This window comes from Stegostoma tigrinum, chromosome 14 (genome assembly GCF_030684315.1).
Source record: "Stegostoma tigrinum isolate sSteTig4 chromosome 14, sSteTig4.hap1, whole genome shotgun sequence".
NCBI lineage: Eukaryota > Metazoa > Chordata > Chondrichthyes > Orectolobiformes > Stegostomatidae > Stegostoma > Stegostoma tigrinum.
Genome location: NC_081367.1, coordinates 50,435,196 through 50,461,081, shown reverse-complemented (window position 1 = coordinate 50,461,081; position 25,886 = coordinate 50,435,196). Strand labels below are relative to the sequence as shown.

The window sequence follows — 25,886 nt, the reverse complement described above, 5'->3', positions numbered from 1 at the left end:
CATTTACTTTATTCCTGTCTCTCTGACTTTTTAGTTGAAGGTCAGCCATCTTAGTCCGAGGATGTCAGGGCAGTGTTATTGGTCCGGTTATTTTCAGCTGTATCACCAGCAGCCTTCATTAAAAGTCATTAACGTTTGCACTTTTGCAAATCCTGAAAGTCTGTGCAACAAGACTTGAGCACGTTTAGGCTTTGGCTGAAAGTGGTAAATAAGTTTCGTGCCACCCAAGTGGCAATCTCTATTTCAATCACGAGAGAAAAGCTATTACTGCTTAGTATTTGATGGCCTTACAATTGCATTTAAGTGTAAGATGGGGCTTTCAGGTCTAAGTTTCTTGCCTTCAAAAAAAGCAAGGAATTCTTTATGATTGTTCTTACCTAAAGAACAATTCACAATGAAGTCATTCAGTAATCCTGTTTCATTGTATGTCACAGTGTGTAAAATAGCCTGTCCCTGTGTTGGTTCCAGAAATTGTACCAAGTAGCTTTTGAATGCAAAGTTGAACCCAAACTTCCGTCCACGCTACTTTGGTAATTTGATTTGTTCAGTGTATATGAAGATTAAAATCTTCCATGATGGCATTCTTATAAGATTCCCTTTTTTTTTCATTGACCCTATCCTACAGGGTCACTATTGTGTGGGGCCTATTATCAGTTCACCACTAAACTTTTTCTCCCCCTCGTTCCTTATCTCCAATTTGATTCTCTGAACTCGATCATTGTACACTGTTAAATGGGAGTCTAACAATGTTTTATGGTCTGTGTTTTAATGATACAATTCTTTTTAAAAGAAAATTGGCAAGGGTGAGTCTGAATTGGTTGTGGTGTTTCATTAGTCTTGAGGCTATTTTTATAAAATCAGATGCTGATATTTTTGAAATTGAGTTGATGTTTTTTGTTAAATTATCCTCTGCCACTATGTTTTTATGTAAATCTTTCCTAACAGGTAAAAAGTCCTTTATCGCCAGATAAATCTATCTACAAAGTGGCTGAAGCAGGTGCTGGTGACTGGCTGAAGGCAGTGTAAGTTTTTAGATACCATATTGTTTGCTTGTGTTTTCTCCCCAACCCACTCCTTGACTGATCTTGACTTTTCAGATCTTTAGCCATCTATCCAACACTGTTCAAAAACATGTGTACAACAGCACATTAGGCAAATCTTAAAAATTGCTTTGAGGTTTCCAGTTTAGGGCATTGATTGAATAATGTTCAGGGTTGCTGTTAAGGTTACATAACTTTTTCATGTAACAACAGCTCCACACCGTCAGAATTTCCTTTGAGTCCTAAGTATCTTTACATCTTGACATCCCTGAATGTTCTCTTCAAACAAGAGATATTGAGAGAGCAATTTCCAGAAGATGTCCTAGGTTGCCGCAGGAAATTTATCCTAGGTTGCTCTGGGAAGCGAGAAAGGAGGTTGCTGAGCCGCTGGCGAAGATCTTTGCTTCCTCACTCTCCATGGGAGTCGTACCAGAAGATTGGAGGGAGGCAAATGTTGTTCCTCTTTTCAAGAAGGGGAATAGGGAAATCCCTGGAAATTACAGACCAGTCAGTCTTACGTCTGTGGTCAGCAAGGTTTTGGAAAGAATTCTGACGGATCGGATTTATGACTATTTGGAAAAGCATAGTGTGATTAAAGAGAGTCAGCATGGCTTTGTGAGGGGCAGGTCATGACTCACCAATCTTACTGAGTTCTTTGAGGAGGTCACGAGACAGGTTGACGAGGGTCGAGCAGTGGATGTGGTGTACGTGGACTTCAGCAAGGCATTTGATAAGGTTCCCCATGGCAGGCTCATTCATAAAGTCAGGAGGTGTGGGATACAGGATGATTTGGCTGACTGGACTCAGAATTGGTTGGCTGACAGGAGGCAGAGAGTGCTTGTAGATGGTAAGTATTCTGCCTGGAGGTCAGTGCTGAGTGGTGTCCCGCAGGCCTCTGTTCTTGGGCCTCTGCTCTTTGTAGTTTTTATAAATGACTTGGATGAGGATGTTGAGGGGTGGGTTAGTATTTTTGATGACCCAAAGCTTGGAGGTGCCGTTGATAGTATTGAGGGCTATTGCAGGCTTCAGCGAGACATTGACAGTATGCAGAGCTGGTCTGAGAAATGGCAGATGGAGTTCAACCTGGATAAATGCGAAGTGATGCACTTTGGAAGGTCGAACTTAAATGCTGAATATAGGATTAAAGGCAGGATTCTCGGCAGTGTGGAGGAACAGCGGGATCTTGGTGTTCAAGTGCATAGCTCCCTCAAAGTTGCCACCCAAGTGGATAAGGTTGTTAAGAAAGCATGTGGTGTTTTGGCTTTCATTAACAGGGGGATCGAATTTAAGAGCCGCGAGGTTATGCTGCAGCTCGACAAAACCCTGGTGAGACCACACTTGGAATATTATGTCCAGTTCTGGTTGCCCTATTATAGGAAAGAGGTGTGGAGGCTTTGGAGAGGGTGCAAAGGAGGTTTACCAGGATGCTGCCTGGACTGGAGGGCTTGTCTTACGAGGAGAGGTTGACTGAGCTTGGACTTTTCTCTCTGGAGAGAAGGAGGAAGAGAGGTGACCTGATCGAGGTGTACAAGGTAATGAGAGGCATGGATAGGATTGATAGCCAGAGACTTTTCCCCAGGGCAGGATTGACTGCCACGAGGGGTCATAGTTTTAAGGTGTTAGGAGGAAGGTATAGAGGAGACATCAGAGGGAGGTTCTTCACCCAGAGAGTTGTGAGCGCATGGAATAGTTTACCAGTGGTAGTCGTGGAAGCGGAGTCATTAGTGACATTTAAGTGACTGCTGGACATGCACATGGACAGCAGTGAATTGAGGGGAACGTAGGTTGGGTTATTTTATTTTTGGATTAGGATTATTCCACGGCACAACATCGTGGGCTGAAGGGCCTGTACTGTACTGTACTTTTCTATGTTCTCTGTTCTATGAAATCAGGGCTAGAGGAAAAAAACTGCAGAAGGTTTGAACTTGCTGTGAGCTTGGAGATTCATTAATAAACAAAATTGTTCAAAAACTATTTGAGTTTCAGATGTCATATGCAAAATGGGTAAAATTTGATCAGAAATTCAACTCTACCGTGAAAGTAACTAAATTATCAATTCCAATAACAAACCTGTACAAATTAATTATTGCCCCCTTCTAGTTTGCAACCAATTCCGATGGATACCAGTGTTTATGCGTTCTTGGCAATTGGTGGGATTCCGGCTATTGGACTCAGTTTTACCAAGGTAAGTGGATCATGAAATTGCTGGCAAGCCTTGGAGTTAGACCTGGAATGAGCACAACTTTCACTTCTCTTTTGTAACTTACTGCACTGGAGTTAGCTTAAGTATTTTGGGTGGATCCTTACTAGCATCAGTCTTAGAGATGGGAGTAAATTGTGCTGCAGCATTTTGCTGCAGTCGTAAGACAGATTTGGGAGGCAGTAAAATTATCAAGTAGGACTTCTGTCAATATTAGCAGTAATGTCTAATTCTGCAAAAAGTAGCATAGCCAAAGCTGCTGAGTTTTTAAATGTGTAATTCAACCTGACCCACAGTTTTAGCAAGGTCAATAAGGTACAGGTCCATCTGGTATCCACTACGTAGTGCATTGCAACTGTATTGTATATGATGGATCTCCCCCTAGTTGTTGTTATATAGTAGCTGATTATTTGAGAATGGGATATGTTGTGCATCCACCCCTGCAAGTGGTTGACTTAAGCTGAACCCTACAAATATGAGACTGTGCTCCAAGTTTTGACTCCCTTTTGCCTGGGTGTTAATCACTGTTTAATATGTGTATTTCAGATCTGGAACGCGTTGTGAGAATGTGGATCTGGAATCATTCAATTTTCAGAAAGTAATTGGATAGTAGCTCCTTAATTTTATGTGTCAAAATTTTGTTATTTTGTGCTTGGGAATTCGAGCACACCAGGGCCTGTCAGGGTTCAAAAAGGTGTTTCACCTCTAGCTTCTCAAGGGCAAATTAAGAATGTTAGCGTAACCAGTAATGCCCAAACCAAAGGATGAATGGGGGGAGAAAAGTCATCTAAAGAGAACATTTGCAGGGCTGCAGTGAAAAGACAAGGAATGGCACTGACTGAGTTGCTCCATAGAGCTTGCATGGATGTGATGAACTCCCTGCTCACTACTTATACTTTACCCAGTTGATGATTTTAGGTTTGTGAACCTATTGCACTGTTCACTGTTTCATAAAGTTACAAAGTACATGGACTATGACCTAAATAATGGCTTTAAGCGTTCGATCAGTTGCCTGCTAAATGGTTTCAGTGGGAAAGTTAAGACTATAAGGCAGGAACAGAGTAGGACATTCAGCCCGTCAAATCTGTCTGCCACTCTGACGTTGTGGCTGATCTGAAATTTCCCAATTCTACTTTCCTGCCTTTTCCCTATAAATCTTGATTCCCTTACTGATTAAAGATCTGTTTTAGCCTTGACTATACTTAATGACCCACCCTCAACTGCCCTCTTTGTTACGGAAGTCTACAGATTCACAATCCTCTTGAGAGGAAATTGTTCCTCACCATGTCTTAAATGCTAGTTCTCTTGTTCTGAGATTATGCTTTCTAGTCCTGGACACTCCCTCAAGGGAAAACACATTTTCTGCACCTCCCCTGTCAAGGCTTGTCAATCTCTCATCTCCAAATTCTATTCTGCTGACCAAGTTTTTGCCCCGTCAGTTGACGTGTCTATAGCCCTCTGCAGACTATGTTCCATTCTCACCATTTGCCTTCCCACTAATTTTGTCCTCCACAAACTTTTGTCTATTGCATGTTCACTTTATTCGTCCACATCTTCAGTGCACATCATAAATAATTGTAGCCCCTTCCTGATCCCTGTGGCACACTACTGGTTACAAGTTGCTGTCCTGAAAATGCCTCCTATATCCCACCTCTCTTCTATTAGTTAACCAATCTTCACTTGATGCTCATATACAACCACAAGTCTGGTACCATATAAAACACCTTCTGAAAATTGCGGTAATTTGGATATACCTGATCGGATATCATTTTGAGACCACATGACCAGCTGTGAAATCAGATGTCGAGTATTTTCAGAAATTGTATAGGATGTGTAATTCTAATTTCCATTAACTGTAACTAGAGCCACAACATTAGGAGTCTGGTGTGTGTTCAGAATTCCTCACTGGTCTTTTCATTTGCAGGATGAAAATTACCCATACAACACAGAAGAGGACACCATGAATACTCTCTCCAAGTTTACTGATGATAAGTCAGAGCCTGTAGCCCGTGCCATGGCAGAAGTCATTGGGATTGCTGTGATTAAGATAGTCTATCACCACCAACTTCCTCTCGATTACCAGAAGTATGCTAGTGATTTGTCTGAGTATATTATTAACATTCAAAGCTATGCATCAGAATTGCAGGTAAACAAAAATTATGTAAAATCTTTGTCTGTTAGGATCTGACTGGTAGAAGTATGAACTATGGAGCTATACCATTGCCACAATTGAAGCAAAGATTGAGGTGTTAGATAACTATATCGTTAATGTTAATTGCACACCTATCAAGGATTTCTACAGCAAAGAAGACTATCTTTTTAAAAAAAAAGCTACTGTTGGGCTCATGTGACACAGTAGTAGTGACCTTGCTTCTGAGCCAGGATACCTGGGTTTAAGACCCACCTGCACTAAAGGAGTGTAGTGGCATCTCTAAAAAGGTTGATTAGAAAATCAGGGTACAGACCCTATTATGAATGAATGTGTAATTTATGCTGGAACTTTAGCCCAGGAGCTTAGGGTGCTACATCTTCAGGAATGCAGCCCCCCTGTGGCACTAATCAAAATGTGCACGGGGATCTTGTATTTTTATTAATTAAGGCTTTTTAGTTCTGTTGGTTATCTGGTAATTCATTGATACGTTTGAAAGCCATAAGACACTTATTATTTCTTGTAACTGTCATGTTTGCCTGTGGTTAAGTGTAATTAACTGGAAATCATTTGGGCCTGAAGCTGGCATATAAATTCAAATAGTTAATTTCCTCTTCCTATACATTGTGGTAATGGGAGCATTTAGTTGCAATCAATTTGAATCCTATTCTCAGCACTGCCTTGTTAGATGTCACCCACCAAATTCAATTATTTTGAAACCTTGTCTCACCTTCACTTTCTTGTCACTTTTTAAATTTTGTATAGTTTGTACATCTGATGTCAAGCCACATGATAGACTAATAAACACTGATATCTTCTTGATTCCATAAAAGACCAAATATGGTGCTTTCTGGGAACATGGCTGACGAATCATTAAACATGTGTAACAAATGATTACGTCAATGGTCAACAAACTCTGACCCGCATGTTGCATTTTTGTTTTTGGCTTGTCTGTGCCACCTGATCATGCGCACGCCATTTTTACATGAAAAACAGATATTGCTATATATGCCGCCTATCCATCAAAATCATGCTGCACCTAAAATTATTTGAAAATTGGCTTCACTATTCGGGTGATGCAACATAAATTAGCCTTGAAGCTAAAGTAAAAATTTCTTTCTGCAGGAGCGTGGACTGACTATGAAATGGCTGTTTTCAGCTCGTGGTGACTTCTACAGAGCTGCCAATACTCTACGTTCTCAGATTGAAAGTTCTGATATGAATGATGTGTTGCTCTGTCGGACCTACAACAATCGAATTATGAGGGTAAATTTCCATGCTTTGCTGTCTTGCTTTGTGTGAACTGCAAAAGTAAATGTAATTTTGATGTGTTCCACCTTTGATTTGCTAAGCATTGAGTTGATAAACAATGAGCACGCTTTTGCTCAGCAAGTTGTTGATCAGATCCCTACAAACATTCTCACATTTGAGTTTCCAAATAACAATAGTGAGAAATCTGCATTAGTAGAGATCTGTACCCCTATGAATGTAGATATATTGTTTGTTGGACGTAGAGCACCATTAGATAACCACTTACCTGTTTTCCTCCTCGTCGTTGTGATTTTCATTGGGAAGCATACTTGTCCATAATATCAAAACCAAACACCAAAATGGCAGATTGCGTGAACTTCGCTGGTAAAGCCAGCAGAAATAATAACTAATAAAAAGGTGTTGAATGTTACTGAAAGAAATAGATTCTGAGAGCTTGATTGGTTAGATTCTGGAAGGATATTTCTCCTGGTTGAGCCTAGAACTGTTGATAATTGCTTCAGAATAAGCATTTGTCATTCAGGTGAGGAAAATTACTTCACGGTAAGTATGGATTTTTGGAATTCTCTGCCCCTCATGCTTGGTCATCAACCTAACGGCTAGCACTGCTGCCTGTCAGCGCCAGGGACCCAGGTTCGATTCCAGCCTCGGGTGACTGTCTGGAGTTTGCACATTCTCCCTGTGTCTGCGTGGGTTTCCTCTCACAGTCCAAAGATGTGCAGGTTAGGTGGATTGGCTATGCCAAATTTCCCATAGTGCCTAGGGATTTTTGGGTGAGGTGGGTTAGACATGGGGAAATCAGGGGTAAGGGAAATGGGTCTGGGTGGGATGCTCTTCGGAGAGGCGATGTGGACTTATTGAGCCAAATGGCCTGTTTCCACTCTGAAGGGATTCTGTGATCTATGATCAAATCAGACTGGCGATAGGTTTTTGGATTCTGTGTGCGTTGAGCAATATGGTGTACAACAGGGAAATGGAGTTGAGGTAGAAGTTCAGTCATTGTTATGTTGTGCTAGAGCATGCTTTTTGGATAGAATAACTGTCAGTTTCTATTGTATTATGTTGCTTTAAAAAACCCATGCATTTGGCATTTATTGGCATTCGATGCCTAGCCACCATTTAAGTTGGAAGTTTGGAGACAGGTATGGCCTCAACATAAATGTGAGCCAGTGAGGAAGACGTTGCCACGCCTGTGTCTATGGGCAACATAAGCTGCTGTTCACTTCAGACTGATGTTACAGCTTTCAACAAAAGGAATGGAATTGATCTCGGCATACTTTGCTGTGTAAACCTCCTTTTACATTAGTTTGCACATGCAGACAAAATGATTGGTTTGCCAGATTAGACAATCTTGCAGTATTGAGTTGTACTTGTCAAATAGCTTGTTCTGTTCTTAATTGCAGAATAAATTAAAATCTTTATTTATTCTAACAGGTGGAGTACAATTTCCTTTCACCATATGTGTCTATAAATAATTGTCCATATAGACACCTGCTGTACGGCCAAGGAAACCACACCCTTGCTGGTATTGTCGAGCAGCTGAAACTTTTGAGGGTGAATCCTGAACTCGTTGATTTCAATACGACTCGTAATGACTTGGCTTATGCGACTTGGACCATCCAGGGAGCAGCCAATGCACTAAGTGGAGAAGTGTGGACCAGCAGCAATAACTTCTGATCGTGTCTGTTATGCAACCCTTCACCTGGTTTGTCGACAAGCATCACTTTTAGTTTCAAAATGCTGAGATATATTAACCTTCACACTTGTCACTTAGGTTCTGCTATTCAGATATGGGATTAATTTATATTGCCTCTAAATCATGTACGGCATCTGTTTTGTAAAGTGCAAACCTTTTTCTGTTGTACAAAATCGGAAACACAAAATTGCTTACCAGCATGAACTTGCAGATGTGTATTCAGATGCCTTAAAAGAACAGACACTCTACTCCAATAGTGCAAGTGTGGAGGAAGTGGTGATATCTCAGCAGTATTTGTTATCTATAATCTTTTGCATTCTGTGATGCTGCCACTTAAGCTGTTTATACATTAGCCTTAGTGTACTTGGTTTGCTTGTTCGCAGTGAACAGAACTTGTGCGTCTGGCGGCAGTCCCCTTGTCAACAAAAACTACAGTCCAGGTTTGTGCTTTGTTTTAAAACAGCAATGGGGGAGGACTGGTTTTCACCAGGTCTTCCTGGCAGCTAGTCTCAGCAAATTAACTAATTTGTTTGGATTTAGCACTTGTTGAAGTTAACTGCACATTGTAAATCTATTTCAAGTACCACATTAGACCAATGTAGAAGCAGCTGTGAAACATGCTTTTATAGATGACTGATCTGTTGTTCTTGCATTGTTTCATGGTGAGCAAAGGAGTATTTTAAAACTCTGGAACATTTTAAATTGAACTGAATGTGTGTGGGGAAGCAGGTGATGTTAAGTAAGTAGTCACCGTAGTCCCAGAGCACCCATACGACTGCTGTCTGATTAAAGAAACAGCTTGTGGTGAGTTTAACCTGAGAGTCAACAGGGCTGAGTTTGAAAATTTAGGACCTTCATGGTGACACAGCCAGTATGAGAATTGAACCCATGCTGTTAGTGTCATTCTGCATCACAAACCAGCTGTCTAGCCACTAATTGATCATAGCGTTTATTTTTGATTTCACATCATTTAACATAAAATATGTGCATCTTGGATATGAAAAGTACTGTAATGAGACAAACTGAGTTGAGAGATTATGGCTTTTTGAACGCTATATTGCAATTTAATAAGCCTGTTTATCTTTCCCTTCCCCCAATGCCTCTCAACATCCCCCCCAAAAAAAAAGTAATTGCACCTAAAGTCATTAAGTGCAAGATGCTGATGAAGCTGTTGAGGTTCCACTAAGCTTTTCCTCCTAAGACATTTTGTGATGGTTTAAGCTCCTCGGGCATTCTGTGGGGAGCAAGGACCTTTATATCTTCAAACCTCTCTGCATTTTGAAATATAACAATAACACTCCTTGGAGTAGCAGAGCATAGAAGCTGCTGGAAATATATAAGGAAACAAACAGTGTGGTAGATTCAGCCTAGTAAAAAGAAAAGGCAAAGTTTCTGTATTTATGCTGGTTTCTAAATGGAGAGTTTTTCAAAATTAAATTTAATTAAGCCAAATCATTTGAAATGATCTGGGAAGTAGAGTGAGCAATGGGCTGATTTAAACTTTTTGCTATTGCAAATTATTCAGTGGCATCAGTGACAATCTTAATATAAAGTAAACCTTGTTAACTTGTAGCAACAGTCCTTCCATCACACTAAATACTAGTGATTACACTTGAGAAAATTAACAGGCATAAAGCAAAGTTAGTGTAGCTGAAAGGATGTAACTTTAAGTTTGGTAGACAAATTAGTCTTTGTGCCTTGAGACAGCAAAATTTTGTTTTGAAACAAAATGCATACAATTAATCTCCAATTTACTCACTGGGCTTGAAGAGGTCTTTAACTTGGTTTAATGAACTATAGTGTCAGTGCTAGTCTGAAGTGAAGGAAGATAGATAATTTTAAAGAATTCATTGCATTTCTTTCTGAATCACGGCATTACTATGTCGCCTCTCTACAAACTGGAAACAAAAATGAAGGCAATGATCAATTGTTCAATTGCCTTCTCTTACTTTGAACTTCTATTCCTTGAAGAGACAGGAGTTTTACAAAATCTATGTAATAGTAGATTCTTGTTTTCTGAATCCATTGTATTTTTAAAGTAGGGTGTCTGTATTTTTGCCATTTCTCACTCCACATTAGGTTGTTTGAGTCGGATAATTATGTTGTGTCAAAACATGTCCCACAGACCCAAGTATTTTAACTCTGTCTTTAAACTATGATCAAAAATAGATGGTACAGGAATTGTATAGCTTGCGTTTGTTTTGGAAACTTTCTTTTTTCACACTTCAGTTTTATTCAGTTGTTTGGAAATTGTTTGATGTACTTAGCAGCAATGCACTAGCAGCCCTTCTAAGTAAGTCATTACGATTATCTAAACTTCAGTTTATAAGAGAATCCTTTGCTCATCATCTTTTTGTGTTAACTGAATTTAAAACATGCTTGTGCTCTGAAAGATGGCTTGTTGAATGGCATGTCCCTTGATAAAATGGAGACTGTTTTGTTATTCTCAAAATAATTTGGGTCACTTATTGTGCAAAGAACAAAACTCTACTTTTGAGTAGGGGATAATTTGTCAAATCACAAGCTGCCTTAAAGAGCTTAAAATTTAATCAAAACAGTTTATCACTTGATAATCTTTTGAACTTTACTGTGTAGGGGCTCGCGAATACATTCACAGCCCATAACTAGTGCACAAACAGAAACGTCATACTTGGCTTAGTCGTCTTAAACCATTTAACACCCAGGTCAAGTACTTTACTGCTGCCTGCCTATTAATCTAGAATATTGGCTAAAGTGACAGGGCTAGGTGCTTACAATTGATCATTTTGCTTTAAAAATGAAGCATCTAAATTATCTGGTAAGAAACTTCTGGGCATGGTGAAATTGCAATTGAATTTGCTATATTTAACCACCAATGGTTTCGTTTTACACTTACTATATATGCTTGTCACTTAAGATAAGCGTCTGTCAAGCCCAGTTATCACGTCACTACTGTTTTCACCAATCAACACTGAAATATTTATTTTTTTTTATTTATCAGTGACAGAGTTCACTATAAATAGTTTTATCTTTTTAAAATAAGATAATTATCGGAAGCAGTGCCTTCCATAATTATGACGGTTATACTGTCGACAATCAGAAAGCAGCATCTGCTACTAAGAAATGAAAGCCTATGACATTTCTACAAGAATACAACCTCATTATCGGGAGCAGTGTCTTCCATAATGCCATGAAATAAGGTAGTTTTTGCCTACCAAGGTGTATATCGGAAGCAGTGCCTTCCATATGTTTCACCCAAGGTGTATAAAAATTATCGGGAACAGGGATTCCCATAATTTAACTGTTATATCTGCTTATCGGTGGGGCTAATTGTGTGCTTATGATCAACTGCTATCATGTTTTATTTGCTTATGTGTATTGTAGCTTAATTAGTTTGTGATTTTTTTTTTGTAAGGACCTTGTGTGCCTTGTGTTGATATGTATTCACAGATGCTTTAAAACTTTGTGTTCCTTTTTAATTGTTACTTGGGTATATGGAGCAGGAAGGTGAAATCCGGGGGGCAGTAGTAGTCAAAGCAGATAGTAAGTTGCATGTCCTTTTCATCCAGTGTGGAATTGTATTTTTTAATAGAAATTGCTGTTGAGACTTGCTGATCCTTTTCTGAAGCTTTTCACTTTTAATTGGTAGATATTGGCCAATGATGTGTACTGTTCCTACCAAAGCTTCTCATTGTAAGGAGCTCCTGGTGCCTACGTGGAGTAATGGCTCAGTTCCATGCTTTTCTAGTTAACACATTAACGTTTTTGGAGTGAAGTAACTGGAGTTTCTTATTCACTTAGTTCCAAACTTTCAATGGAAGTTTTGGACTGAACCTCCATGCTCTAGAAGGCTTTTGAAACCAGATGACCTGAAATTCAGTTAACAGACCTAATTCAGCTTGCAGTTGGAACTTTGAAGTGCATCTGTCTCTGGGATTCTTCTGACTGCTCCTACTTAGCCCATGATCAGGGCCCCAATAGGTCAATCCTAAAAGTTTTTACATTGAATCTGTGTGCTGGTAGACAACAGCATGACTTTAGAGGCTTAAAATTCATTATCATCATCCCTTATATGTGGATTCTGTAGTGTTTGGCTTTGATAATCCGCTCCTAAGCACTTTGGCTTTAGTAAGTAGGTTTTGTTCCTATGTGTGGCATCGTAATCTGATAGTGTGTGCACTCCATCATTGAGTGGCAGCACTATTGCACTTTCCTCAGGGCAAAGAGAGCAAAAAAGCCTAGAGCCAGTGTGTCTCAAATTCTCATGGAAGAACAGCAGTCTGTTCACTGAAAAGAATAAAGTTCTTCATGTTAATATGTCTTTAATCAATATTCATTGCTTTCCCAGTTAGTGCTACAATTACTCAAATTTTGTTCTGAATATATTCTGAGCATGAACTGGGCTATTGTAAAATACTGTTCTGGGTTACCAGGATGAGAATGACAGCATTCAGTTTGTACAGATCTATTTAAGCCCAGGTTCAATGGAAAAGATGTGATGCTTCAGTTCTTAAAATTTACTGTAATTGTTTTTTGAAAGAAAAATTGATCAAGCTGACCAGAATATGGTGTGAACAATTCCAGGAAATGTACTGTAATTTCATCGATTATAGAGAAAATCTTTATCTGTAATATCTGTGGCAGTTCTCTGGTTTTCATTTATCTTTGTGTTCTCACTGCTCCCCCAAAAATTCAGATCATCCCGGGTTATTTCAGGGATTATTTCCCAGGCACTCGGTGCTTTTGGTTATTCTGTTTGGGCTGCTTTTCCACTGAATCACTTGTTGCCATTTGTACAGGGCTTTAATTATTTTGCTCTTTTTGCTGCTGCAAAATATTCTGCAAACTGTCAGTTGTCTTGTTCTTTTGTTAAGTATGGCACTTGTCTATAGTTTCAGGCAGTAATAATTGTATTATTTCGTAAATTGTTCTAAAACTTTAGTTACAAAAAATTGATTTGTTTGGCTGTCTTGCATATGTGCTTCAAATAAATGTTTTACAATATTATTTTTGATTGCTTGATGTTTGCAGCATAGAACTATGCTGTTTGACTCCATACAAAGCACTCATTAATTTTTTAAGAGAAGTATGATCTCACATCTACATGTAATTGACAACTGAATTCAAAATATGACCATTCTCTAAGTATATTAATGTTTCCCTATATTTTGTAACAGATTTAAAGTGAACTGCAAACTTTGGTCAGTATTTGTGACAAATTTTGGGTCCTGCAGAATTGTCCTTTTTTAAATTAGCCTTTTAAATACTCAAATTGTAGTGAGTTATTAATTGCTAGCCCTTTTTTTCAGTCATGATTTCTAGAAGAGATATGAAAGGGGTTGGAATGTCTTCACTGCTGACCAGTGAGAAGTGTTTGAAGACAAGAAAATGGGCAGAAATGAAACATTATTTGGAATCACTAAGGACTAACCTAGAGATAATTGATTATGTGCAGAAATAAACCAAAAGAACTGTGGATGCTGTAAATCGGGAACAAAAATAGAAGTTTCTGGAAAAGCTCAGCAGGTCTGGCAGCATCTGTAAAGGGAAAAAAAGAGTTAATGTTTCGGGTCCAGTTCTGAGGAAGGGTCACCGGACCAGAAATAATCACTGACTTTTTTTCTTCACAGATTCTGCCAGACATCATAATGTTATACATGCTAAAATATGGGAAGTGGAGAAGTAGATCATTTGGCTCTTCAAGCTGTTTTGTAATTCAGCAAAATTGGGGCTCGTTGTTGTCCTCAAACAACATTGCCATCTAATCTCTGATATCCCTTGATTGCCTTCATCCAAAATTCCATTGACCTCAGTCTTAACTGTACTGTCAACAGATTTTTTATAAACCTACAATAATTCCAAACAAATACACTCAACTGTTTTTGAGTGAACAAATTTTTTTAAACCCTCAACTGTGAAGATCACACCTTTGTTCTGCGACTACTATCTCTAAATGTAAATACATGAGCAGCTTGTCAATCATGTGGAAAAGTTATGGCTGTTTGAAATAGCATACAATATGCTGATTGTCCTCTTGCATTAAAAAAATTCTTAACTTTTATGAATTCAAGTTGAAGGTGGATGACAAAATTTCTGTCAATGACATTGACAAAATAGATGTCCTGTACGTACACTTAGGATTTGACTCAAATCTCCCATCAGAATGAACAGACTTGCAATGCTGTGAAGGTCTTGTCCCACATTAGAACTCCAGATTTGAGATAAAATTTCCTACTGTAAGCATTCAACTGCCACTCTATTCTGCATGCAGAATTGATATCTGAAAATTTGCCTTTTTTGTGTTGTCTTGGCTAAACATTACCAAAACCTGACTTGACCATTAAATCCACAACCAGATCTTTCAACGTGTCTTCTCGAGTTGTTCCAGACAGTCTGATTTCCCTGTGTAGTTTATACTTATCATTTTTTCCTTATTTAGTGCAGTTCCTGGTAAAAGTACTTCCATCCCATCTGATTGACAGCATTTAGCTTTCAATGGAGTGACTGTGTATTTGCTCTTAGTGTAATACTTGAATCCACGAGCCAGAGAATCATTACAGCAAAGGACAAAAAGCCATTTGGCACATTGAGCCAATGCCTTTCCTCTTTTGTGGAGTAATCCAGTTTGTTCTTCTCCCTCCACATTCCTGTAACCTTGGAAGTTTACTTTCTTCAAGTGCCAATCCAACTTCCAAGCAATTCCTATCGCTGCTCCTACTCATCATGTAGGGACAATGTTCCAGGGTTGTTACCACTTATATACAAAAGGTCTTCTTCTTGCCTGTTCTCCGAAGCCATAAAACTATGTTTCTCAGATGTTATGCCAGCTAATGGAAAAAAGGTTTATTTTGTGTACCATTACCTTTACTAAATGTGCACTTCTATCCAATTTCCCTGTAATATTCAAGGAGAACAATCCCTGTTGCTTCAATTTTAAATTTATAATTAACATTTAATCCTTGGAATTCTTGTAGTAAACCGCTCATGAACCCCTGCATCCACATAAGAAATGATGATTGATCTGAAGAGAATACTCCAGTTGTGGCAAATCAGACCTTTAAACAAGTTTAGAATAACATCGGTTTTGTTACTATTGGTGAAACTCAAGTTCTCAAATGATCTCAATTTTGTCAGCCAAGTTCAAAGGCACATGACCCCCAATATCTCTTAGTCCCTGTCATGTTCTCTGGAACTGTGCCATTTTGACTCAGTTGCTGCTTGTCTTTCCAAAATGCATCACCCCTTGTTTTTCACTTAAATTCCATCTGCTACTTATCTGCATTGGTAACCTATCTGTAACCTGTAAATTTGTATCATCCTAACTTTTGTGCCAAGCTTGGGTACGTGATCTCATCACTGAACCATGGGGAATATTGCTTATCATTCTCTAGTCTGAAAAATAACCATTTACTACAACCCAACTGTTTTCTGTCTTTAGGGCAGTTTTTGTTTTTAGCCGCTGACCCTCCTGTTCTGGTAGCCTCTTCTTAATCAGGTCTTGTATGTGGTGATTTGTTAAATGTTTTATTAAAATCCTTTGGACCATGTTCAATACTTAGCCTACATTTAAAAATTACAATTAAAGTTCAGATTGCCTTTTATAAGTTTATGCTGGCCATCCATAATTAACTCCTACAAGGTACATGTCAGGAGTGAGATCGATTGCTTATGCAAGCAAGTGAAGAATCTCGTTCCAACAATATTTGAGAAGCTTGGCAGCAAGACAAAGCAGCTGCTGTAGCAGTACCCCATTCTTATCTTAAACATTCACTCCCTCCTCGACGATACGCAGCGGCACCCATACATACCATATATGGGATGTAATTTAAATAACATCAATGTTTCTTAAAGTCTGTTATTGGTAAAATGTTAGTCCTTTCATAAAGAATGTAATAGCAGACCTTTTTAGAAATATCTAATCTAGCAGAGTCTGCCTGTCTTCATGAATGGGTAAGTCATGCCCAGCAAATTTATTAGAACTAGTTGAGGAAGTAACAAACAGGACCGAGAAAGGGGAAGGAAAGAATGTAATATTTTGATAAGGCTCAACACATTAAGGTACTTAATATATTAAGATGATGCCCAGTCTGAGTTTCACCAGGGCCATTCAACTCCTGATCTTATTACAGCTTTATCTCGCCTCATGATTGGCTAGTAAATGTGCAATGCCACTTTCACGTTTTTCCCTATAACCCTTGATTCCTAATTCACAACTCTCTTGTCTTCTTTTTTCAGACCCCTATAAAATACTTGTCTGTCTTATCTTTGAATAATCTTAACAACCCAGCCTTAACAGCCTACTGTAATAAAGAATGCCACAGATTCACAAATATCTGAGAATAAGTTCCTGCTCCTGTCTTATGTACAAAGAAAATTACAGCACTATGTAAACCTGTCACCTATTTTCGAAGAATCTGTATCCCTCTGCTCCCTGCCCATTCATATTTTCTGTCTAGATACATCTTAAATGACACTCTCGTGCCCTCTACCACCTCCGCTGGTAATGCATTCCAGGCACCCACCACCCTCTGCGTAAAGAACTTTCCACGCATATCTCCCTTAAACTTTCCCCCCTCACCTTGAAATCGTGACTCCTAGTAATTGAGTCCCCCACTCTTGGGGGGGGGGGGGGGGGGGGGGACTTATTGCTATCCACCCTGTCTATACCTCTCATGGTTTTGTAGACCTCAATCAGGTTCCCCCTCAACCTCCATCTTTCTAATGTAAATAATCTTAACCTAGTCAACCTTTCTTCATAGCTAGCACCCTCCATACCAGGCAACATCCTGGTGAACTTCCTCTGCACCTTCTCCAAAGCATCCACATCCTTTTGATAATGTGGCGACCAGAACTATACGCGGTTTTCCAAATGTGGTCAAACCAAAGTCCTATACAACTGCAACATGACCTGCCAACTCTTGTTCTCAATACGCCGTCCAATGAATGAAAGCATAGCGTATGCCTTCTTAACCACTCTATCCACCCGCATTGCCACCTTCAGGGTACAATACACCTGAACACCCAGATCTCTGTGCATCAATTTTGCCCAGGGCTTTTCCATTTACTGTAGAGTTCACTCTTGAATTGGATCTTCCAAAATACATCACCCAATATTTGCCTGGGCTGAATGCCATCTGCCATTTCTCCGCCCAACTCTCTAAACTATCTATATTCTGCTGCATTCTCAGACAGTCCCCTTATTCTGAGATTCTGCCCCACTGTCCTAGACACACTCAGAAGGAGAAACAACATTCCTAAATCTAACGTCAAGTTCCCCCAAGATTTTACTATGTTTTAATAAGGCCCCCTCTCTGTTTTCAAGACTGCATTGAGTACAGGGTCAACTAACTCAACCTCTCCTTTTAAGATAATCCCTCCATACTCTGAATCGGCCTAGTGAGCCTTTGCTGGACTGCCTCCAAGAAGAGCCAATCGATGTTATCTACCTGGACTTCAAGAAGGCCTTTGACAAGGCACTGCACAGGAGGCTGAGTAAGATGAGGGCCCATGATGTTAGAGGCAAGGTGTTAGCATGGGTAGAACATTGGCTAGTTGGCAGACAGTAGGGATAAAAGGGTCTTTCTCAGGATGGCAGCTGGTGACAAGTGGTGTTCTGTAAGGGTCAGTGTTGGGACCACAACTTTTCACATTATACATGAATGATCTAGCTGAAGGAACTGTGGGCATTCTGGCTAAGTTTGCAGATGACACAAAGATAGGTGGAGGGACAGGTAGTATTAAGGAGGTGGCGAGGCTGCAGAAGGATTTGGACAGGTTAGGAGAGTGGGCAAAAGAAGTGGCAGATGGAGTATAATGTGGGAAAGTGTGAGGCCATGCACTTTAGTAAGAAGAACAAAAGCATAGGCTATTTTCTAAATGGGGAGAAAATTTAGAAATCTGAATCCCAAAGACACTTGGGAGTTCTAGTCTAGGATTCTCTCAGGTTAAGCTTGCAGATTGAATCAGTAGACAGGAAGGCAAATGCAGTGTTGGTGTTTATTTTGAGAGGAATATAAAAGCAGGGATGTACTACCTAGGATCTATAAGGCTCTGGTCAGGCCACATTTGGAGTATAGTGTACAGTTTTGGGCCCCATATCTTGGGAATGATGTACTGGCCCTGGAGCAGGTTTAGAGGATGTTCATGAGAATGGTCCTAGGAATGAAAAACTTAACATATATGAGGAATGTTTGAGAACTCTAGGATTATACTCATCGGAGTTTAGAAGGATGGGGGAAGATCTAGTTGAAACTTAGACTACTATATAGCCTGGACAAAGTGGATGTTGGGAAGATACTTCCATTGGTAGAAGAGACTAGGACCCGAGGGCACGGCCTTTGAGTAAAGTGAAGACCTTTTATAATGGAGATAAGGAGAAACTACTTCAGCCAGAGAGTGGTGAATTGATGGAATTCACTGCCGCGGAAGGCTGTGCAGGCCAGGTCATTGAGTACGTTTAAGGCTGAGTTTGATAGGTGCTTGATTATCAAGGGGATCCAGGGTTATGGGGAGAAAGCGGGAGAATGGATTTGAGGAACTTATCAGCCTAATTTATGCTCCTACGTCTTATGATCTTTTAGTGTTTGAAAGTACTGTCCAAGGATCTTCAGTGGGGGTGTCCAGACTGGAGGGGCTGGGAAACAGAAACATTTGTGAAGATGAGAATAAGATTTGGAACAGCTTGGGCTATTCAGTCCCTCAGGCCTTTTCCATCATCCAATTGGATCATGGTTGACCTGACACCCCCTCACATCCTATTTCTTGTTCTTTTCCCATAGCCCTTGACATCCCTGCTGATCAAGAATCTATCTATTTCAGCCTTAAATATGTAAGGGAAATCATGGGGGTTGGTGGAATCTCAATGTGTACGGGATATAGGCAGAACAGCTTTGGAGGGCATGGTATGTGCAGGAGGACCATAGAGGAGCTGGAAGGTCATCATTAAGGTGTAATGCTGGTGTTCTGGGGACAGGAAGGACAGTTGGAGATGAACTTCAATGCGATGAGACTCCACATTTGGGGAAAATGGTTGGAAAAAGGGCATGCAAAGTAAAAGTAGATATTGGGGTGGTCGGGGGGGGGGGGGGGGGTACCTGGTGACCAGGATGGTGCTGACAGTGCACACTGTAAACTGTGTTCCCTCCCATTACTTGCTGTTCTCTAGTTGCAAAATGCAACTGGAAAATGTTTCGGAAAACGTGCAAAATTAGAACTATTTGACGAGCAAAAACACAGGATTCATGTCTGCTGGATGTCAGGCATTCAAGGTGCAAATACAGGTAGCATGGGGTAACAGACACCAGTTACATTGCACTTGCCTTTATTGTTGAGGAATTAAGTACAAGAGTTAGGAAATCATGTTGCAGTTTTATAAACCCTTGGTTAAGCCACACCGAGTATTGTGTTCACTTCCGGTCACCAATTTACGGGAAGGATATCGAGGATTTGGAGACGATGCAGAAGAGGGTTTACCAGGTTGCTGCCTGGATTAGAGAGTAAGAGCTATAAGGAGAGGCTAGAAAAACATACATTGTTTTTGCTGTATCAACGGAGGCTGAGGAGAGACACAAAGTCTATAAAATTAAGATGCATTGATAGGGTTGATAGTCAGAACCTTTTTCCCAGGGTTGAAATGTCTAAAACTAGGGGCATGCTCTTAAGGTGAGAGGGGGAAAGTTCAAGAGGATCTGTGAAGGGTGGGCAGCAAGGATTAGTTAAATTTGACATCATGTTCGGCACAACATCTTGGGCCAAAGGGCCCATTCCTATTCTGTATTGTTCTATGCTCTACGTTCTATCTGCTAACATTTCTTCACCTACTTACAAATTTCATGCAAAGTGAATGAACAAAGGTATCAAATGTGAGTCAAAGTTGGATTGTGTCATGCCACTGGTATTAACAAAACTAACGCCCATTATCTTGGTGATGCAAGAGCTAATGGCAATAACTTTAAACAAGGCAAATGCTGGGCATGAGTCCCCCCATTGTTTGTGGAATTTCTAAAGATGCTGTGGGATAAGGGGAGCACCACTGTGTCATATGTCTTGTCAGAATGATGAACACAATGGCAAATGGAATGTTTGTGGTGTGTCTTGGATGGCAAGGGGGGTCGAAACAGCAGGGACTGTCTTTTGGATGCTTTACGTTGGTCAGTCAGCTGATGTGGCACCTTCACCAAGTCGATGCATGTCCTGTTGCCAGGGCAGTCTGAGCTTAGAGTGACCTGAGGGGGCTCTCCAGTATAGTCCAGAGTGTGCTGCACCACCTTGGTGTGCTGTGTTCTGCAAAATAGGAGTAGCCAACATGGTGATGTAATTAGGTGCTGAGGAACCAGAGGAATGGGAACGTTATCCAAAGGGAAGAATGGGATCAGTGAGTTGCATGAAGCTGTCTATGTGGATGACAGATCTTAGCTGCATTGGACCCTACAAGACAAACAGGACCCGAGTGACACAGTTCCAGCAGATGTGAGCTGAGTGCAAAAGATCATTGTGGTCTGTAAAAGTCAAGATGCCAGTATTTGGTTGGCATTGTGGGGACAATCTACAGCCTGCATTCAGTTCCGTTGTATTCCCTTTTGCAGGCTGTCAAAGTTTTGTGGTTGGTCTTGTCCACATGCTTATCGGTCAGTGATATTTGCTAACTAGACAATGGCAGGATGTGGGTGACCACTGACGATTGGGGAAAGCATACTGTGGAATCAAAAAGGTCCTCAGATGAGAAGTAGCTAAGGACAGGTAAAGTGTGTGGCCTGGTGATTAACTGGCAGGTAGGGCAGGAAAATATGGTGGTTTGTATATACAAGGGAATACTAGCCATTGCTCATTACATACCCTGAGCACCATGGTTTTGTGCATGCTGTACCACAATGTGTGCGCTGGTGAGGAGCAATGCTAGATTTTAACAGTTATCCAGGTGGCTCTTAGAGACCCTAATCTTTCACCGGCTATCTGCCGAGTAGCAAATTGTTCTGGAAAAGATACAAGTCCAGAATTGGATATAATCAATGCAATGGATGCCTTGTTATCAGAGTAGTTAGTTAAAGAGGTGTGTTTGATAAGATGCAACAAAAAACTCATTGGGCCTTGCAGCAAGAGTCCTTCAAAAATGCCTCTGTAGGTCCCCTGGCCTCAGAATATGGTCTTTCCAACTGCTGGTCTTTTCTGTCAATGCACGCTCACGATCCTAACCCCCCCACGATGCTGCGGGTTTCTTCATCGCTTGTGTCTCTTCTCCAGTTGACCCACTCCCACTTTTCCCAGAAACCACCTTGTGTCTTTTGGTTGTATATCCTGCTTTTCTCAACCTTTATTTTTTGGTCCAAACTACATTTTTTTTCCTATTTTCTCATTTATTTTTTCTCTCTTCCTTTTACCTACATCTCATTGAGGAGCTTGGCCACAGTGACATCATCGGTGACGATGGCATGTGGAAGGTGAGCCCGGCGTGGACTTGTGGCGGAGGCGTCAGAGGTGAGTTTGGGTTCCTGGTGGCTTCTGCGTCAGCAAGGTGGGCCCAGCGCCGACTCGCGGCTGCAGCAGAGACAAGTTTGGGTTGTCCGTGGCATTTGGGCCTGGTTCAGACTCGTGGCATGGGTGAGTTTGGGCCCAATACAAGACCAGTATCTGCGAGGTGGGCCCAGAGCGGGCTCTTGGTAGTCACAGTAGCAGTCAAGTTTGGACTGGTAAGGGCCCAGCAGCTTGGCGAGGTCCAAGTGAGGACTCATGGTGGCACCAGCATTGCTGAGGGTGAGATGGCGCCAGAGAGTGGTGACACTTATTCCAAAGATACAGCGAAGGGACTCATGGCTGACTGCTCCAGGCCCATGGCCAAGCACTTAACAAAGGCTGTAAAGTTGAACTTTATTTCTTCATTCTTCTGCCTTCATATTCTGCGTTTCAATTTATTTTTCTTTGTTTTAAGGTAGCACTAGAGAGCAGCGACTCCATACAACACTTTTCCTTGTATGTTGTAACAAATAAATCAAAAGCCTCAGCACAATACACTTAGCTAATCAAAGTACAATGCAGGCTTTTGTGTTTACATGTGTGCACTCTAAGCCTTGTAGTCCTCAATAGTCTCTTCCAACGTATTGTCTAACCTATCCAACACGTCATTCTTTTATTAATTTTTTTCCTCTTTCATTCACTCCAACAAGCTGGTCCCCATCATCTGACAAATTGAGTTCAAACTCTTCCCAAGCGCAGTACTGAAATTCTCCGCAAGTAGTCCAGTTATTGAGTCAGAGTTACACAACACGGAAACAGACCCCTCAGTCCAACCAGTCCATGCCGACCATGTTTCCACAATAAACTAGTCTCACTTGCCCATGTTTCACCCATATCCCTCCAAAGCTTTCCTGCTCATGTTCTTATCAAAACGTCTTTTAAAAAAGTTGTGACTGTATCTGCATCCACCACTTCCTCATGCCACACACAACCACTCCCCTTAAAAACAGTCGCCCCTCATGTCCTTTGTAAAACATCCTCCTATCACCTTTAAAAATATGCCCCCTAGTCTTGAATGCCCCACCTAAGGAAAAGACCCTTGCTATTCAGCTTATCTGCCCCTCATGATTTTATAATGGTCTATAAGCTCACTCCTCAACATCTTATGCTCCAGTTTAAAAAAAACTCCCAGACAATCCAGCCTATTGTAATATCTCAAATGTTCCATTCCTGGCAACATGCTGGTAAATCTTCTCTGAATCCGCTTCAATTTAATAATAACCTTCCTTTTGCAGACGATTAGAACCGTACATAATATTCCAGAATATGCCTCATCAACACCCTATACAATCTCAACATGATGTCCCAATTCCTGCACTCAAAGGGTCTGAGCAATAAAGGCAATCGAGCTAAATGCCATCTTAGCCACCATGTCTATCTGTGACACAAATTTCAAAGAAGTGTGAAATTTTATATACCTGAACCTCAAGTGTCTCTGTTCTACAACACAACCTGTGCAACAGTGGTCTTCCAGTCCCAAGAATCTGAAGCTCAGCATTTTCATGCCATGCCTGAAACCATGTATTGACACTTTCTTTTGGATTGTTTACACTTGGTAGCATATGGTCTTGTGAGTAAATCAGAGGTTAGAGTTTTCAAGGTCGAGTTTTAGACACCCCCAACCCAGTCCACCCCCACAGCCACCACACCACCTGCAAGTCGAATTGTAGGAACTCAACAAGTGTTCTATGCTCATAGGTGTTGTAATTACCATTCTCCTCGCTTCATTTTCCCTGCAGGATTTCCTGAACTCTGTGCCTGATGTTTTCCAAACTGGCACCAGAGAGTTAATACATCATCATCGTGAATTCCATGTAAGTGCTGAAAAGCCTGTTCCCGTAACACTGGAATCTTCTGTAAAGTCCGTGTTTCTGTCATTTGTTTTGTAATTTCTGTGCAATTCCTTGTCCCTCAGTGTCAAAGTCTGGACTGCATTTTTTTTCAATATATCATGCTTGCAGCTGTGACACAGACCCTGCAGACTCCTGCAGCTCCTACTCGTTCAGATGGCTAAGCATATATTATCTTGAACTCCCACTGTCTATGGAGTGACCTCCTCATGAACAATCCAAAAAAAACTCACTCTTCCTGATGCTCTGTAGTGAATCCCAATGGCCCCTCAAGTTTGGAAATCCTGACCTTGAACTCAAGCATCTGGCAACACTTGCTAGATACGTGTTCCCCTTATTAAAGTTCATGTGTGGGACAGGAATTGCAAACAATTGGTCTGAGTTACCCATTCCTGATCCAAGAAAAAAATCTCCTATCGCCTCTTCCAGAATCTAGTTAGTACCCTTTGTTAACCATTTGTCTTAATTCGTTTTGCTTATCTTTATAGTTACCCTCATTGATTTAGGAAATTATAGGAACAGAAGTAGGCCATTCAGCCCCTTGAGCCTGAGCTTTAACTAGCTAAGATGTAAGGTCATACAATACTTTATTGTTTCCTGGATTAAACTCATGCCCTAAAAATACCTTTACAAATCACCAGCTACCTGCTACCCTTTGAGTTAATATCTCTGCATTTTGTTTAAAGAATGCCTTGGAAGATCCATGTAACTATTACAGGACATGTGTAAAGGGCACCTAACAAAAAGGAGGAGGAGTGTGGATGTGGTAAAAGCATCAATGCCAAGATTCTTGAATCCTAGATATTTCCTATCAAAATTATTTATTTGCAGCACAGAAAGTACAAATATTCTATTACAACTTTGGAATCTCTGCTGCTTCTCATTATATTATCGCGTCATTATCATTATATTATTATGACATTTTATCCATTGTCATAGTTATATATTCTGTTGATTTCTCATACTCAACAAAGAAAAAGGCATACATCCTTAGGCAGCACCTTTGAAACCAATGACTGCTATCATCTAAAAAGACAAAGACTGCAGATACGTGAGAAAACCACCACTTGCATGTTCCGCTCCAAGACACTCGCCCTCCTGACTTGGAAAGGTGTCACAGTTCCTTCGATGTCACTGGGTCAAAATCCTGAACTCCCTTTCCTAACATCATTGTGAAAGAAGCGAAGGTGAGTGGGAGAAGAGGTGAGGGTGGCTGTCGGTGAGTCAGGTGGTAAGATGGCAGGTGAGTGGATAAAGGAGTAAGGCAGAATATCAGGTTGTGAGATGGTAAGGTGCCAGGTGTCATGGATGTAGAGTGGCATGATGTTAAGAGGTGAGGCATGAGGTGGACGATGATGTGGAGATACTGGTGTTGGACTGGGGTGGACAAAGTCAGAAGTCACACAACACCAGGTCATAGTCCAACAGACTTGACCTGATGTAAGAGCAAAGCTCCGAAAGCTTGTTATTTCAAATAAACCTGTTGGCCTTAACCTGGTGTTGTATGACTTCTGACTAAGGATGAGATGGCAGAGGATCAGATGGGTGGGTGAGAGGTCAAAGTGGAGAGTAATTAAGGGGATATGATAGTGGGTGTGAAGGGATACAGTGGCAGGTAGTTGAGAAATAGGGTGCCAGACTGGTGGAGGAGGGACACAGGTTGGATGGATGGTGGATGAGGCCGTACAGATGATAAGCAAGTGGGTGAATGGGTAGTGTGTGTCAGGTGTAGGCACGGATCAGGCATTCGGTGACAGGTCAAAATGTGGAGGTTTGAGAGAATGATGAATGCATCAGTTTTGCAGTTAGCCAGGAGTTTTAGCAGGTTTCACTCCTTTTTCATTTCCTGGTTAACTAGTCAGGTTAGGAAGTGGAAACCTTCCAAAGACTCTGAGAGTTTGGGACTTTATTACAGGATTCCAGTCACGACGCTCAGTCTCCAACTTTCCAGAGATTGGAAGATTTGAGCCAATGAATTTGCTTTGTTTGCCTGAGTGTATAATTATGTTTGACCACAAGGTGGGGGTAGAAGCTACAAACTTTTGGCTGTGAGTGTCCCTGTTGTACTGCATTAAAACGGTTTTTTTTGCTCTCAACACTGGTTTTTAAACACGGTTTAGATTACACAGTATATCTGAAGTAACTCCACCCATCCGGGTGACCTCTGAAACATCAGTCCCACCCTATATTTGAA

At 40.8% G+C, this 25,886-nt stretch overlaps 1 protein-coding gene across 4 annotated transcripts in view; it reads left to right on the top strand.

The window, feature by feature from the left end:
• The window catches only part of LOC125457466 (transferrin receptor protein 1-like), a 45,649-nt gene extending 32,329 nt beyond the window's left edge, over nucleotides 1-13,320 (top strand). For all 4 annotated transcript variants that reach the window (XM_048541664.2, XM_048541666.2, XM_048541665.2 and 1 more), the window contains exons 15-19: nucleotides 946-1,022; nucleotides 3,141-3,225; nucleotides 5,165-5,386; nucleotides 6,515-6,655; nucleotides 8,093-13,320. In XM_048541664.2, coding sequence (XP_048397621.1) covers nucleotides 946-1,022; nucleotides 3,141-3,225; nucleotides 5,165-5,386; nucleotides 6,515-6,655; nucleotides 8,093-8,335 — 768 coding nt within the window. In that variant the 3' untranslated portion in view covers nucleotides 8,336-13,320. The remainder of the gene's footprint in view (nucleotides 1-945; nucleotides 1,023-3,140; nucleotides 3,226-5,164; nucleotides 5,387-6,514; nucleotides 6,656-8,092) is intronic.
• The last annotated feature ends 12,566 nt before the right edge of the window (nucleotides 13,321-25,886 follow it).